Below are 15350 nucleotides of genomic sequence, written 5' to 3' on the forward strand. Positions count from 1 at the left end.
GAGCGCCGGCCGACCGCCCCGCGGGCCGGAGAGCTGGGAGCACAGGTCTCCGGAGCCCCAGGGATGGTCTAGGAGTCGGCGCGAGGCTCGCTGCTCTGCTCCCTGCCGGGGCTCGCCGCCTCCTGCCGATCGCCCAGGGCTGCGAGCCGCGGCGGCCGGGGGCTGCGAGCCGGGGCGGCCCAGGCCGGAGAAGTTAGTTGTGCGCGCAGCTTAGTGCGCGGAGCAAGCGAGCGACCGAAGAAGCAGCGAAGCGCCGGGGCCATGGGCTGGGGGAGCCGCTGCTGCTGCCCGGGACGGCTGGACTTGCTGTGTGTGCTGGCGCTGCTCGGGGGCTGCCTGCTCCCCGTGTGCCGGACGCGCGTCTACACCAACCACTGGGCAGTCAAAATCGCCGGCGGCTTCCCGGAGGCCAACCGCATAGCCAGCAAGTATGGATTCATCAACCTAGGACAGGTAAGCGCTGGCTGGTCGGGCTCTCGGCCCTGAAGCTGAGAGGGCAGGGGCGGGGGCTGGGGGGAGTCGCTCTGGTCCCCTCCTCGTCAATCCCCCTCCCCCTCTTCCAGATGTGCTCTTGCAGCTGTTGCCCTAACTCTTGAGCGATGCTCTCGCGCTCTCACACACACGCACACACACCCATTCGCTCCCCAAAGTTGCTGGGGTTTGTGTTTTGTTTGCTTGTTTCTTGCAAGTCACGAGGCATAGGTAGGGTCTCTGGAAGAATCGCGAATGTACATACCCTCCTGGTGGTTTCAGACCCTACCGGAACTTTTGCAGTGGAAAGTCGGGGACCAGTGGGCTCTTTGGGGGGTAGAGGGTAAGCGCGCCCCTGGTGCCGGCTCCCTGCGGTTTCTGAGAGCTGGTGTAAGGGGGAGGCGGGGAAGGGAAAGCCTTTCCTGCTCGGACCTGAATTTAGTCCAGAAAGAAGTTTCCTCTTCTAGTGGGGAGAGAACCGCTGGGACTGGAGCTAGACTGGAGGAGGGAGAGAAGAGGGGGACGGGACCCGGCGTGAGCAAAGGTTTGAGGGGAGACCTCCCGGCTTCTTCGCCTCGCGAGCTGGTTCCGCGTGGGGCTCCCAACTGGGGAGTCGGAGGGGGAGGTGGGAGAACTTCCGAGACCATTGACTGGGTTCTGCTTTGGAAAACGGCGAGTCTGCCCTCGCGGAGGCTCGGTGGGGCGAGAGTTGGGCGGGCAGCGGGGCGCGGGGCTTTGGTGGGGTGCCGTTCGCGGACTTTGGGCAGAGCTGCCCGGCTGGGGGACCGTGAATTGAGTGGTGTTACGGGGAAGATTGGAAGCGCAACAGATTTGGAGATACCTCCGCACGGTCTTGGCTTCCTCGCTCTCTTTCCTGCAAGAAATGGGGTGACAAAGGCTGTATAAGCGGGTCCCAGAAAGTGCACCCCCATCCTTACACCCCTCCCACTCGCGTCTCCCGGCCTGGCCCCAGGAGGGGCCCTGGCCTGACCCTGGCGAGACTTTGCTGGGTGAGGGAGGCGAGAGTGATGGGGGCGCCCTCACAGCAGACGCGCTTGTGGGACTGCCGCGTCTGCACGCGCCCTGCCTGCCCTGCCAGGATGAGGGGAGAGGAGGGTTCCGGCTGGGGCCACTGGAGCAGGAGAGCACAGACGATTTCTGATGCCGTCGAGCTCCATGTCCAGGAGCACAAGTGCTCTAGCACGGGGACTTTAGGCTGCCTGGGGACGCGGCACCGAGAGCAGGCGGCTCTGCTGTTGCCGCATCTAGAAAGAGCACTGGGGGCATCGGGGGAGCGGGAGGTCTTGCTGCTCTTTGTGGGTCCAGAGGGAGGGTGTGTTGCGGAGAAGCCAACCTTGTGCAGGGCTGAGACCAGGGCAAGGGGCATCGTCTGTATCTCCCGTCCCGGAGACCAACACACAGCAGGAAGGAAGGAAGGGACAGCCAGCCAGATTTTCTTGCCTGAGTGCCTATCATCTTCAGGAGAGTTTCATTCTAATGGCTTGGTAGGATTCTACCTGCTTCTTTTTTTCCTCTGGAAGAAAACATTGAGTCTGTTCAAGTGTTTTTACAAGAGCTTGAAGTTGGGTGCTGCATGTGACTGGAGAATGTAACAGGAAAGGCTAACAATAAAAGTAGGCATGTTAATAATCTTTCCAGATGCATCACTCAGGTTCAGCTAACATTGAGCATCTCTCATAAAATAGGCATATTTGGAAGAATAGTTCTTGACCATACACTTTATTTCATAATCCACAAAATGACCATTTTTGGTGCATATTACTTCACATACAGCAACAGGGAACCTAATACTCTGGAGAAGTTGACCCGCACAGGGTCACCCAGCTAGACAGTGGTAAGGGCATGATTCAGACCTAGGACTGTCTGGTCCAGGCCTACTCATGCTTGTGAGGATGGGGGAGAAGGAAGAAGTAAGTAAAATCCCCATTTCCCTGAATTCTGATTTAGTGGCTCAGTAGACTGGAAGCAAACGTCCAGTCTTAATTCACAGATACTTAGTTCAAGCCGACCTGGACTTCTTGAACCTGAGAAACTTCAGGAATTACGAAAGCAGAAAGATCTGTATCAAAATAAAATCATTAAATAGAATTTACACATTTCGGAGCCTGGCAGAGTGGAGGAGAAGAAATTGTCACAGAACCCACTTGTGAAGAAGCAAACATTGCAGTATCCTGCAACCTGGCCTGACTTTTTACAAAGGGCCTTCTAGTTAAGATCCATGGATTTTCATTTAAAAAGTAATACTAAGAAAGTTTACATACAAATAACACCAAACATGATTTGTTGTGGGTTTTTACAATGCCAGTGAGGAAGCTGAGTGCTTACAGAGCTGACAGAGAACCCCTTGAACTCATACCCTAACCAGCGTAAAAAGATCAGCTATTCTTACTGTGTAAAAGCATTTCCTCTGTAGATCAAAGGAGCATAACCCTAAGCTAAGTCTTGCAGGTGGTAAATTGAGTTCACACATGCAATATCATTGCACTGAAAGAGCCATCCTTTTGTTATTCTTTCTTTCCATCAGTAAACCAGCTGTGGTTCAGTTGAGGGCAGTAATTTATTTGCAAATGTCTCTGGAATGCTCTCCTATTTTTACCCTTTTGGGCTTGGGGGGGGGGGGCCCACCTTATATGTCACAGATTGGAACTGAGACCTGTTATTGTTTCTAAAGTCATTTAATATCCTGGTAGTATTTTTGATATCTTTCTATATAATATTTTAGGTGAATAAGGCAGTGACTTTCCACCACAGTAAAGGTACGGTTTTGACTGTCTATTCAGAGTTTCAGTATCATGTTTCGTATAGCATCTTAGCATTTAAAAGCCACCAGAGGTAAAATTTCTGGCCTGGAGATTTCTACAGAAAAGAATAGGCATGCCTCTCATGTTCACAAAAGATAGGATGTGGAGAGTAACACAAGAGCAAGTAAGCAAGCAACAGGCAAAAAGGACATACTTGACTTCCTGGAAAGGAATAATAATGAAGGTTTTCTTGTCTTTGGTTATAGAAATAGTGCTTGTTTTGGTAGGTTTTCACACAGTGTTTATATTTTGTGAATGGCTATGCCTCGAAATTCTGAAATTCTAGAAAGCCCTTCCTTTCTTCCCCTACAAGCCCTGACTCCAAGCCCTCTTAATATTTAGTTCGACCTCCGTACCCTGGGTGGCTGAGGGTAGGTACGTCTGCCTGTTGGCCTGCACAGGGATGGAAGAACGGGCCTAGTTCTTCCTTCCTAATCGTGTGCTCTGACCCTTTGAACTAGCGGTATAGTGGTTAGAGGATAAAAAAGACATGAATAAGACCTGACATAATGTTAATTGTGAACCTTTGTTTGTACAAAATCTACAAACCAGTAGGAATTAACTTCTGGTTATTTGAACCCAGGGAGGAAGGTCCTCTGTAAAGGTTGTTTGCAGTATGCAACAGCTGTATTTATCCTTCTGTGAGGTGCTTAGAATCCTTGCTTCCAAATTGAGATCACCTGGAGCAAAAACCCCTCCCCAAACCCTGTAACTTATCTTGAGCAAGATTCCAGAAAGATAAAGCCAGCTGCAAGCAATACTGGGAAAAATGTTTTACCTGGTGTTGCCATTGAGAGCATAGACTTGGAAGCTCTGCAGATGCCACTTGCAAGGTCCAGGAAAGCAGGAAAGTCACTGAACTTAATGGAGCCCCTGTTCCTTCATCTGTAAAAGGATAAATCTCTAGATAATAGAGGGAGTCGATTCTGTGTTGCCCAGCATATAGTTAAGCTTGCTGTGGAAGGTTTGTTGAATCTGAATCTGAAATAAGTGAGATTCAGACTTTATTTAGATATGGAGAATGGAAGACATTTTTATAAAAAGCAGGAAGATGCAACTCATTGAAGGTCAGGAAAATACATTTTTGATGACCAAGTCAAAAGAGCTAAATCAGAGCTTTGTAGACAGGGAAACTGGTTTTCCACTTCAACTAACAATTTAAAATAGTTTAAAAATAGTTTTCCATTGGGTTCTAAACAATTCTGGCTGATTTCCCGTGGCAGTGCTCCCTTCCCTGGTTGATCTTTGTCGTAGCCCATTAAATAGTGTAGGATAAGCTCAGTGGAGATGGAAGAAAGGGACAAAAAATATCTGAACACTGAATATTTTATAAAGCATCTTGCCTTGGTGTATTATGATAGATCATATTTGAATTCATATTTCATTTAATTCTGAATGTGGTTTACATGAGGAAGGTTAGAAGAAGCTTTTTCCAAATCAGCAGGAAGAACCTTGTTCAGCAATGCCCGGAAGGCCTCCCACTCTGCTGCGTAGTTTTGACCTGTGAGTAATGTGGGATGCTTGAAGTGCTGGTAAACAGTGGAGAGTGAGTTCCGGGTGCTCATGGATGGCATTAGAAATAGGGGATGGGGCTAATCCGGTAGGTTGTGTGTGAGTGGACCGTCCTCCCCTAGTTATATCCTTAGGCATTTGTAAATGGGTGTGGGAGTCCCAGGTTGATCCTTGTGTGATGCACCTGCCTTTGCACCAGGCAGGAACCTCAGCTCTGACCTCCATGCCCAAGAACCTTAGCTTTGACCTCTGCTAGCCACTGTCACATGCGTTAATTCTCATGAGTGGGGGAACCATTCATGAGAAAAAGCAGTTCAGGGTGCTTGGCCTGATGATGGTGGGTCTGTTGCTTTAGCCTCACAGACTAGGAATGGCTTGTCTGTGGCCATTGGGATTTTCGGGGTCTGTTTGAATTGAAACACTGCATTTTTGTGAGCCCCAAGGCAGCTGAATTTGCCTTATTGCTATCTTTCATGAGTTTGTATCCAGAGGTCCTAACTGTAAAGGTCAGCCAGAGAAGCAGGGTACTGTGCTGGGAAAATGTCCAGCAATGTCTAACTCTTTGGTTAAGGGAGGGAGTCCTGACCCAGAAACATCCCCTGGGCAGGGAGGGGAATTTGTGTTGTCGGTTCAAGTTATGTGAAGCAGTGTCTGGGTTTCCCCCAAGGCTTAAGTATCTCCCAGCATCGCTCTGGCTTCTGACTTTATCACTTGGCTAATTCAGGTTGGATTAAATGACAAAGAAGCCGACTTTATCTTCATGGGTGGTGAAAATGAATGCTGATACACACTCATGCGTGCTATAAGATACATATGTATGTATCTATGAATTTCTATTTTTATCAAAGTTAAATTTGCACATAGTTTAAAGTGAAATTACTCATGCAACATTCTCACTAGTTCAACCGATTACATCTCTCCATCTAAGTGTACCGAGAAGGAACAATCCATGCCAATAAACTCTTCAGTTTGGGTTAACGCTGGGAGGAAAAAGAGACCAGAAAGAAAACCAGACTGAGTCAGAAGGTTTGAGTGAAACTTCAAACCTTTTATTTATTTACCAACCTGACCCTCAGTGCCTGATTTTTCACGTTGGGGACCTTAACACCTGCTCCATCCACCTCACAGGGTTGCTGTGTTATCAAGTGCCCTAATAATGAATGTGAATATATAAATAAAACAAGACATAGGAAGCATTATATGATCTATAAGGATTCCACGGAGATGCAAAGGCTGCTCAAAGGAAAAGTAAGAGAATGCCAGGGTTCCTGGGGGTTTCTGTAGTGGAGCACTGGTGATTTTGTTAAATTTATTTATTTATTTATATTTTTGGCTGCGTGCGGGCTTTCTCTAGTTGTGGCGAGCAGGGGCTACTCTTCGTTGCGGTGCACGGGTTTCTCATTGCGGTGGCTTCTCTTGTTGCGGAGCACGGGCTCCAGGCGCACGGGCTTCAGTAGTTGAGGCTCATGGGCTCTAGGCGCACGGGCTTCAGTAGTTGAGGCTCATGGGCTCTAGGGCGCAGGCTCAGTAGTTGTGGCGCACGGGCTTAGTTGCTCCGCGGCATGTGGGGTCTTCGCGGACCAGGGCTCGAACCCATGTCCCCTGCATTGGCAGGCGGATTCTTAACTGCTGCGCCACCAGGGAAGCCCGTGGACCTAGGACATTTTTATCCATAACTACTGTTAAGCAAGACAAGTACTAATGGAGCCACAGGCAGTGCGGTATTGTTCAGTCCCGCCTGGGAGGAGTTCTCTGGTAGCCGTGTGCATAATGACCTGGAAGAGGCAGAGAGGCTATTGTGTTGGGAAAAGTTAATTGTTAACAAACACAGAAACTGTGACAATGGAAAGAGAATAGGTTTGGAAGTTCTCATACAGGTGGATTCAACATGGCTTGGTAACCAAATGCAAGTGGAGGTTGAGGAGAAGGGAGAAGGTGAAGAGAACAAAGTTTATAGCCTGGGGACCCGGAGAATGGGGTCTTGTCTGTAGAATGAGGGCAGTCTGCTGAGAACAACATGGTAGGTTCAGCCTTAGTGTTGTTGGCAGGTAGAGAGTCATGCAGATGCAAATGTCCAGTAGGAAGAAGAGAATTTAGGGCAGGAAAGAAGTGAAGACTGGCACTTACCACCTCAATATAAGTGAAACTGTGGAAGGGCATAGGATGCTAAGAAGTGAAGCACAAAGAGAGAGGAGGGCTGGGAATACAGCCTGAAGCTGGGGTGATGGAGATGAATGGTTCTCTAACACAAAGGGATACTGTCTTTGAAATGATAGACCACAGTGTCCCGGCTTTGAGAAAGATGGTAGGGCTAAAATAGGGCTAAAATACGACCTCCATGGAGAAGGCAAGGGATAAAGGGAGTAGATGAAGGGGGCGGGGAGAACCTGAAGACACAGAGTCAGAGAGCCACAGAGCATCGCACTAAAGAGAAATGCTGTAGAGAGAATCTAGGAGGTGAGAACTGAAACATGGCTTAAAGAATTGGGGACAAGGAGGTTACCCGTGCTCTTAACACCAGTGCTTGATTGAGCAGTGAGGGGGAGTTTCACTGCACATCTGCCTGCCCACCTACCTTATCTCCCTTCATCTCATCAGTGTCCTGGAGTATTTAGGATCATAGCTCTAGAACCAAAAGGGTTTGAATCCTAATACTGCCATTTCCTAGCCGGGCTACCCTAGGCAAGCATCTTAAGCTCTCTGTGCCTAAGTTTCTTCATGTGTGAAAAAGATCGAATGGTATTTTCCTCATCGGGTTGTCGTGAGCATTAGTTGAAAGTAGTTAGAATGGTGCCTGGCACGCACTGCATACTCAATAAAGGTCAGTTATTATGTCTTGTTCTTTTTTTCAACCAAGTTATGCTCAGTTTCTATATACTGTTTTCACTTAACGTTGTAGTATGAGCCTTTTCCAATGTTACTAAATAATTTTAGGCAAATTTTAATGGCTGCATAGTCGAAGGTGCCACACTATCTTGTAATTAGTGTGACCCTAATCGTATTTTGCCAGGGACAGCACTGGTTTATGTCTACAGTAAATCCATTCACCTCCATTAAGTATTTTTTAGATCCCTTTCACTTTTCAGACATGTCTGAGTTTGGCAGAGAAATCATATGGTCACCCTGATTGCATGTGTATTTGTGCGTGTGTTTGTGTGTGAGTGTGTAATTGCATATCTGTTCTTCCACTAGCTGGGAAAGCAGGGCTGTGCCTCATCCCTATTTGTGTCCCCAGCACCTAGCCCAGTGGGTGGCATAGGAGAAGCACAGTGAGCCCTTGGGACAGGAAGCATAAAGGGTGCACCTAGAGAGGAGTAGGTTTGGAAAGGAAGAGGGACATTGGTGCCTTGAGCCTAAAGAAGAATGAAGGTGAATGGAGATTTAGGGAGTTCACATTGGGGAGGAAAGGAGGTGAGCGTGTGTGGACAATGGTCTGGATCTCACTATCGGTTCTGAGGTGAAGGTCACCTGCAGAGAGAGGGGGAACTGGGTGAAATTGGTGGCCTGGTGCTCCAGGGCTCCTACCAGAAAATTCTGATCGGAATTAATGACCTAATTAGTGCCTAACGAGAAGAGTTGCCAAACAGCAGTGGTAGTAGGGGCTTGTGCATAGTTATTGCTCAGTAAGTAGTGGTTGAGTGAGAAAATGAACCAGTCTATATTGTTTTGTGCTTTTGTGACTAATGCTCAGGAACCTGAGATTAGATAAAGACAAAACAGGGAGTTAGAATGTATCAGAGTGAGAGAGAAGGGAACAAGAGACTGTGGGAAGCTGGCGGTGACGGAGATGAATGGTTCTCGAACACAAAGGGATACTGTCTTTGAAATGATAGACCACAGTGTCCCGGCTTTGAGAAAGATGGTAGGGCTAAAATAGGACTGGGGAGCCAAAGGAATAGGGCAGGTATAAAGGTTCAAAATAAAAATGGAAAGCCTGTTTGATAAGAGTGGTAGAAGTGGAAAGATGGGAGCCATCCCAGAGGGTAATTTTCTTTGTAAGCTCTAGGCTAGAGCTATTCTGCATGATAAGGTCCAAGGTGGGCTGACCAGATAGAGAACAGGTGAAGGCCAGTGGACTGGATGGGATCAAGAAACTGTGAGGCTGTGATATTGGCAGGGTTATCAGCTTGGATAAGATAAGGATTCCAAGTATTTTGTGCTGGTATACTCACTAGGCAGATAAACATGAAGTCGGCCTCATACTTCAATTCTCCTTGGATAAATTTAGGTATTATCTCTACTTTACACATCTGTGCACTATTATTTGCACTGCAGGTCCTGTATCAACTTAAGGGATAAAGATAGATTCATGGGGGATTGCTTCCCAAATGAGCCTTCCCATATTTGATTTAAAAACTGAAGTTTGCATTGAGCACTGAATATAGAGGGAAGAGTGTAAACAGAGAATGTGAAGCCAGAAATAATATTTAAGGATGATTTAAAAATGGTATATATGATGTCACATTTTATGTTTGCCTCTATCTTAAGTCGTCATGTAGCCTACTTTCCATTATAATAAATAATTATACCTATAATTTATTCACGACATGTATTCTGCCCTTCACATATATTTTTTATAGTATAACGAAGTATGTTCTGAACATGTTTTTTATGTATTCTTAGTCTAACTTTACTGCCTTGTAAGAATATGGACATATTTTTTAAAATGTGTTTTTTAAATTATTTATAAATTGCTCTCTGTATAATATTTTTAGGTTGCTGTCTACAATACTAGATGAATCTTGTTTGCATTTATATGTGAATCTGATTGTTAGGTTAGGGTTAGCACCACAAAAGAAGCATGCAGTTTCTGGTTGAATCTTCTGTGCATTATCTAAGGGGTTAATTCTGTCCTGGGAAAATTACATTGTGGATAGCCTGCCAGCGTTGAAACTGGTTAAGATTTATTAAAAGCAAGTCCTTCCCTGCTGCCTTTCCCAGTGTGTGTGTGTGTGTGTGTGTGTGTGTGTGTGTGTGTACACACACACACATATATATATATCATATATATTTGTACTAAGTACTTAGAGCTGATATTTTTGTAATAAGTACTTAAGGTCTGGTATTTTTCTACTCTGAGAAGCTCTTACAGCTGTAAAAATATACCAGTTCTCTCCATATCGATGTTCCCAGGCTTGTACCTTGTTTTCACTAGTTGAAGTTTCTCAACCATAATAAAACTGGGCAGTGCTCATGAGTTTGAATGCAGTGCAGGGAGGGAAGACAATTTCAGAGCCTTTAATCTTGTAAGCATATATCCGTAACTACAAGTTTAGAAGTTTACTGCTTACTCATCCTGGACCTATTCTAGTTGCATTTAACTAATTTTTTTTTTTCCTGTGTGTGTGTGGGACCCGTTCATCAATTTCAGAGTTTTTCAAGAGAAAACTAAATTGTAGGCCACTTAAGATTTATTATAGCCTAGCTTCCAGCAAAACCTTTTTTCTTTATTTTTTTAACCTTGGGGCATCTTTCCATTTGGTTAATGCTCATGAGCCAATTTACCAAATGCTGCATTCTTTGACTCATCTAAGGATGATGTCATTGCTTCTGGGCTAGTTGGGCAATGCTGAGAACCAGTAAACAAAACTCAAGGCTGAAAACAGGTGACTTGAATTCTCCTCTAGGTCCTGCCCTGCCACTAATTTGCCGCATACTTATGAACTGGTCATAGTTTTCTCTCTTAAAGGATTAGTTTTATTCATTGTTTTATTTTAAAAATAGTTATTGAAGGACACCATCAAGAAAGTCAAAAGACAACCCACAGAATGGGAGAAAATATTTGCAAATCATATCTGATGGGAGGCTTGTATCCAGAATATGTAAAGAACTTCTACACTGAATAATAAAAAGACAAATAGCCCAATTAAAAATGGGCACAAAGGATCTGAATAGACATGTCTCCAAAGAAGATATACAGATGGCCAATAAGCACATGAAAAGTTGCTCAGCGTCATTAGTCGTCAGGGAAATGCAAATCAAAACCACGATGAGATACTAATTCACATCATATTCACTTAGATTGCTATAATCAGAAAGACAGATAATCACAAGTGTTGACAAGAATGTGGAGAGGGCTTCCCTGGTGGCGCAGTGGTTGAGAATCTGCCTGCCAATGCAGGAGACATGGGTTCGAGCCTTGGTCTGGGAAGATCCCACATGCCGTGGAGCAACTAGGCCCGTGAGCCACAACTACTGAGTCGGCGCATCTGGAGCTTGTGCTCCACAACAAGAGAGGCTGCGACAGTGAGAGGCCCGCGCACCATGATGAAGAGTGGCCCCCTCTCGCTGCAACTAGAGAAAGCCCACGCACAGAAGTGAAGACCCAACACAGCCAAAAATAAATAAATTAATTAATTAAAAAAAAAAAAAGAATGTGGAGAAATTGGAACCCTCATACACTATTAGCGGAAATGCAAAGTGATGCAACCACTGTTGGAAAACAGTCTGGCAGTTCCTCAAAATATTAAACAAACATAGAGTTGCCATACGACCCAGCAGTTCCACACCTAAGTATACAGTCAAGGGAAATGAAACATTTGTTCACACAAAAACCAGGCAAAAGTTGATGGCAGCATTATTCATAGGAGCCAGAAAATGGAAACAACACAAATGTGTATCAACTGGTGAATGGATGAACAAAATATAGTGTATCCTTACGATGGAATATTGTTCTGCAATAAAAATGAATGAAGTACTGATACAGGCTGCAACATGGATGAACCTTGAAAACACTTCATTGGCTGAGTGAAAGGAACCAGTCACAAAAGGTCATGCATGTATGATTCTGTTTATATGAAATGTCCAGAGTAGACAAATCTACAGAGACAGAAAGTAGATTAGTGGTTGCCTAGGGCTGAAAGGATTGGGGGGTGGGGAGATGGGGGGACTACTCATGGGTATGGGGTTTCTTTCGCGGGTGATGAAAATGTTCTAAAATGGGTTGTGATTTTTGCACAACTGTGTACCTATACTAAAAACATTTGAATAGTATACTTTAAATAAATATATGGTGTGTGAACTTTATCTCAGTGAAGCTGCTAAAAAATAGTTATTGAGTACCTGTTGTTTATCAGCCATTCTGTTAGACCTGGTCCTACTGTATCTGTCTTTAAATAAGGTATCTGCTCACATGGGGCTTATAGTGAGAGGAGCCAACCTATGAGGCAGCCATGAAGTGAATAAAATAACTTCAAATTATGATAAGTTGCTATTGGAAAGCTAAATACATTAGTAGAGTAAAAAGTGCCTAAGGGTGGGAGGACTCCTTCAGATAGGCTGGTTAGGGAAGCTCATTGAGGAGGGAACACTCGAGCAGAGATCTGAATAAGGAGGAGCCCCGACCACATGGAGGTCTGGGGTGGGGTGAGTTCCCTGCAGAGGAGACAGCTGGTGCAAAGGCCCCAGGGGAACAGAAACCGGCAGGTGTAAATGAAGTCTAGTCAACAGGGAAGAAGTGGTTGAGCTTGAGATTGAAGAGGGTGATCTTAAAGTTTACTTTTGGTGATGCCATTTACCTGTTCAGAAGTCACCAGTAGCCGCCATTTGCCTCCTGTGTTTAAACAAACAGATTCCTTCTCTGGGCTTTTACAGTCCTCTTATCTACTAGTCCTGAAATACTTTTTCCATCGACTTTCTTGCTCCGTCCCTTAACAAAGCCAAACTGGACTTCCCATTGTTCCCCAGATACTATACTCAATCCTTTCCTGTTTCTGTGCCAGTCTTTCCACCTGGAATATTCATCTGACCCCTTGCCCTTATGGAAATTCTCTTCTTGAAGATACATCTCAAATATCACCTCCACTATACCTCACTCTGGAAATACAGGTAAAATACAGGTACAATCACTCTGATTTTTCAGTGCTTTGACTCCAATAGTACTTTGCCCAAAATCTCCCCAGGGAATTTAGTAAAGTTTTTTTTTTTTCTTTTTTTCTCCTTGTAAGGGGCTTAATTATTATTCCACAGCATGTAGCATGGTGTTTGGCTCTGTAAAGGTAGTCACTGAATATTGGTCAAATCCTAAAGTATATTATAGTCCTGCAGTGTATATAAAATGAGAAACAAATCTGAACATTGGAGAAAAATTTTTTAAAATTCTATTACCCAGTCAATAAGGAAGGCTTACAGTGCATAGTATATTCTATAGTGGAGTGTGGTAAAAAGGAGTGATCTAGGATTGATGAGTCATGTGTGTATGGATTCTAAAGTCCAGGGCTTCCTGGGAAATAGCCTAATCCTTATCTTTGAATGTTTCAGAACTTGGCATCGTCAGCAGGGTCATTCTTTCCGGCTTTGACTTCATGAGAATTCTTAGTGGGAGAGTCAGAGTACACAGTGTGACATTGTCCACCCCAAGAGCCAAGTCCCAGATCATCCGAGGACTGCGATGGCTTCTCCAGGGATCCCAAGGAACCCTGGGGGCTCTGCTGGCTATGCTCATCTCCCTGGGGGTGACAGTACAAGTCTTGTATCTACTGGGGCAGTGGGAAGGACAGCACAGAGGGACCCCCCAATGATGGAACTGGTCAGTAGTAAGAGAAGGTTTCAGATCACAGGCTAATTTTACTGTCTGTGTGGAATGTGTGGGAGTAGCAAAAATAAGCAGATTTGGTGCACACGATGGGTCCTAAAGCTCTGTATAATATAAGCCGTAGAATCTTGTGATGGCCCATGGCTGACCTACCTGGATCGACCATGGAAGGGCTTACCTGGATTGGCCAATTTGAAGGGCCAAAGCGCTGAAGTTAAATCTGCCTGAGAGGAGGAATTACAGGCTCCAGGATAAACACATAAATTAAGTCCTGCAGTTTAGTCCTTAAGGAGTGGCTTCAGAGATATCCTTGGAGATAGGAAATAAACTGAGAACAAATAGAGGAACTATCCATTGGGAGTTAACTCCACTTAATTATGAAAGGAATGCCCTCTTGGTTGGATGACATGGCCAGAAGCTAGTCTCTCAATCGAGATGGGTCTCCCCATCTGACCTCGTCACTTTAATCAGTTCTAAGCCTCAAATGACCAGTCCCTTCAGGCTCAGGCAGATAGAGGGCAAGGTGAGTTATATTTTCTGGGTCAGATGAAAGGGAGATGGGAAAGCTGAGTCTTCTTCTGCTGTATACGATTCTAGAGTAGAGCTATTCTCTTCTCTCCATTGAGGTGGGTCTACTGTAGCTAAGCCCTTTGTTACTTCTTGTTTGGACTATCGCGCCAGTCCTATCCTGTCCCACTGTCTTTCCCTTCGAAACATGCCACATAAGGCAGTTTAATCTTTTCAGAACCCACTGTGGTCAAAGAGACTTCTTCCTCTTCTCCTCCCCGCTCTTCCCACTCGCCCCTCCCCTCCCCCTCCTTCCCCTCCCCTCCTTCCCCTCCCCTCCTTCCCCCTCCCCCTCCTTCCCCCTCCCCCTCCTTCCCCCCTCCCCCTCCTTCCCCCCCACCCCACCCCGTCTATTCTGAATATCATTCAGCCTAAACATTTTGCCGTTCTTTGCACATGCACTGCCATGCCCTACTTTTCTGCCCCTGCTCGAGTTGCTCCCACTGCCTGGACATCCTCCCGTCCAGTTCTCACTCATTTCTCACTCATTCGGCAAAGCCCTTCTCAGATGTCATTTCCTCAAATGAAATTGCCTGTGGCTAAAACCTCTTTTGTTTAAACTCTGGTACTTTATGGTACCTGGAAGAGTGTGCTCTGCCATTCAGATGCCCTCGGAAAAATACTCTGAAACGGATAAATGACTTTGAACACGTGGAGGCCGGGAGGGAATAGAGATGGCAGCGTCGTTAATACCATCCCCTGAATATTTTCAGTTCTTCTCACCATGTGATAGGATTGTATTTCCCTATTTGCGGTGTAAGTGGGTGTATTTCCTATTTGGTCGTGTAACTTCTGTTGGCCAAGGAAATGTGAGCAGAAGTGACACACGTCCCCTCTTTAACAGTCAGTGCATGATTTACTGTGCTCCCCATCTGCCCTACTTTGATCTGCCAAGCTCCAGGTGGTGGGTGCTCCATTGGCCTGGGTCCTTGCGGGCCATGATGAGCGGCGCTCCCAGCCAATGCACAATGGATGTGTAACATGAGCTAGAAACAAGCTTTTCTTGTTTTCAGTCACTGAGATTCATGGGCTCATTTGTTCCTACTGTGGAATCTTGCCTGTTCCCACTAATACAAAAGTTCAAGAGCTTTCTCCTTAGCCTTGCACACAGTATAGATGGAGATTGGTAATGGAAGAGGGAGAAAGATTATGTGATACTCTAGATAAGAATCCTGTGACTTAATAGGAAGACCTCATGGATCTCCAGTATACAGTTTCCTCATTATGCAAGTGATAATTGCATGTGTTTAAAAAAATCAGAAGCCAGATAGTAGGTACTTGCAAATGTGTGTATGGGATTCTGTTGCTTAGAGATTTGCACTTCCTGAAAGAAACCCTGAAGATCCCAGAGCTTAGTTGCTCCGAGTTGCTTCTCTCCAGCCTTGCCAGCTCTCCAGAGGAGACTTGTTCCAGAAGTTTAGATATGCCTGTCCATGACTGGTAAG

General features: G+C 45.6%; 1 protein-coding gene across 1 annotated transcript in view; it reads left to right on the forward strand.

Annotated features, from left to right (window-relative positions):
- Positions 1 to 261: 261 nt before the first annotated feature.
- The window catches only part of PCSK5 (proprotein convertase subtilisin/kexin type 5), a 320817-nt gene continuing 305728 nt past the window's right edge, over positions 262 to 15350 (forward strand). The window contains exon 1 of the mRNA XM_065879408.1: positions 262 to 453. Within this exon, the coding sequence (XP_065735480.1) occupies positions 262 to 453 (192 nt within the window). The remainder of the gene's footprint in view (positions 454 to 15350) is intronic.

This window comes from Phocoena phocoena, chromosome 6 (assembly GCF_963924675.1).
Source record: "Phocoena phocoena chromosome 6, mPhoPho1.1, whole genome shotgun sequence".
Classification (NCBI taxonomy): domain Eukaryota; kingdom Metazoa; phylum Chordata; class Mammalia; order Artiodactyla; family Phocoenidae; genus Phocoena; species Phocoena phocoena.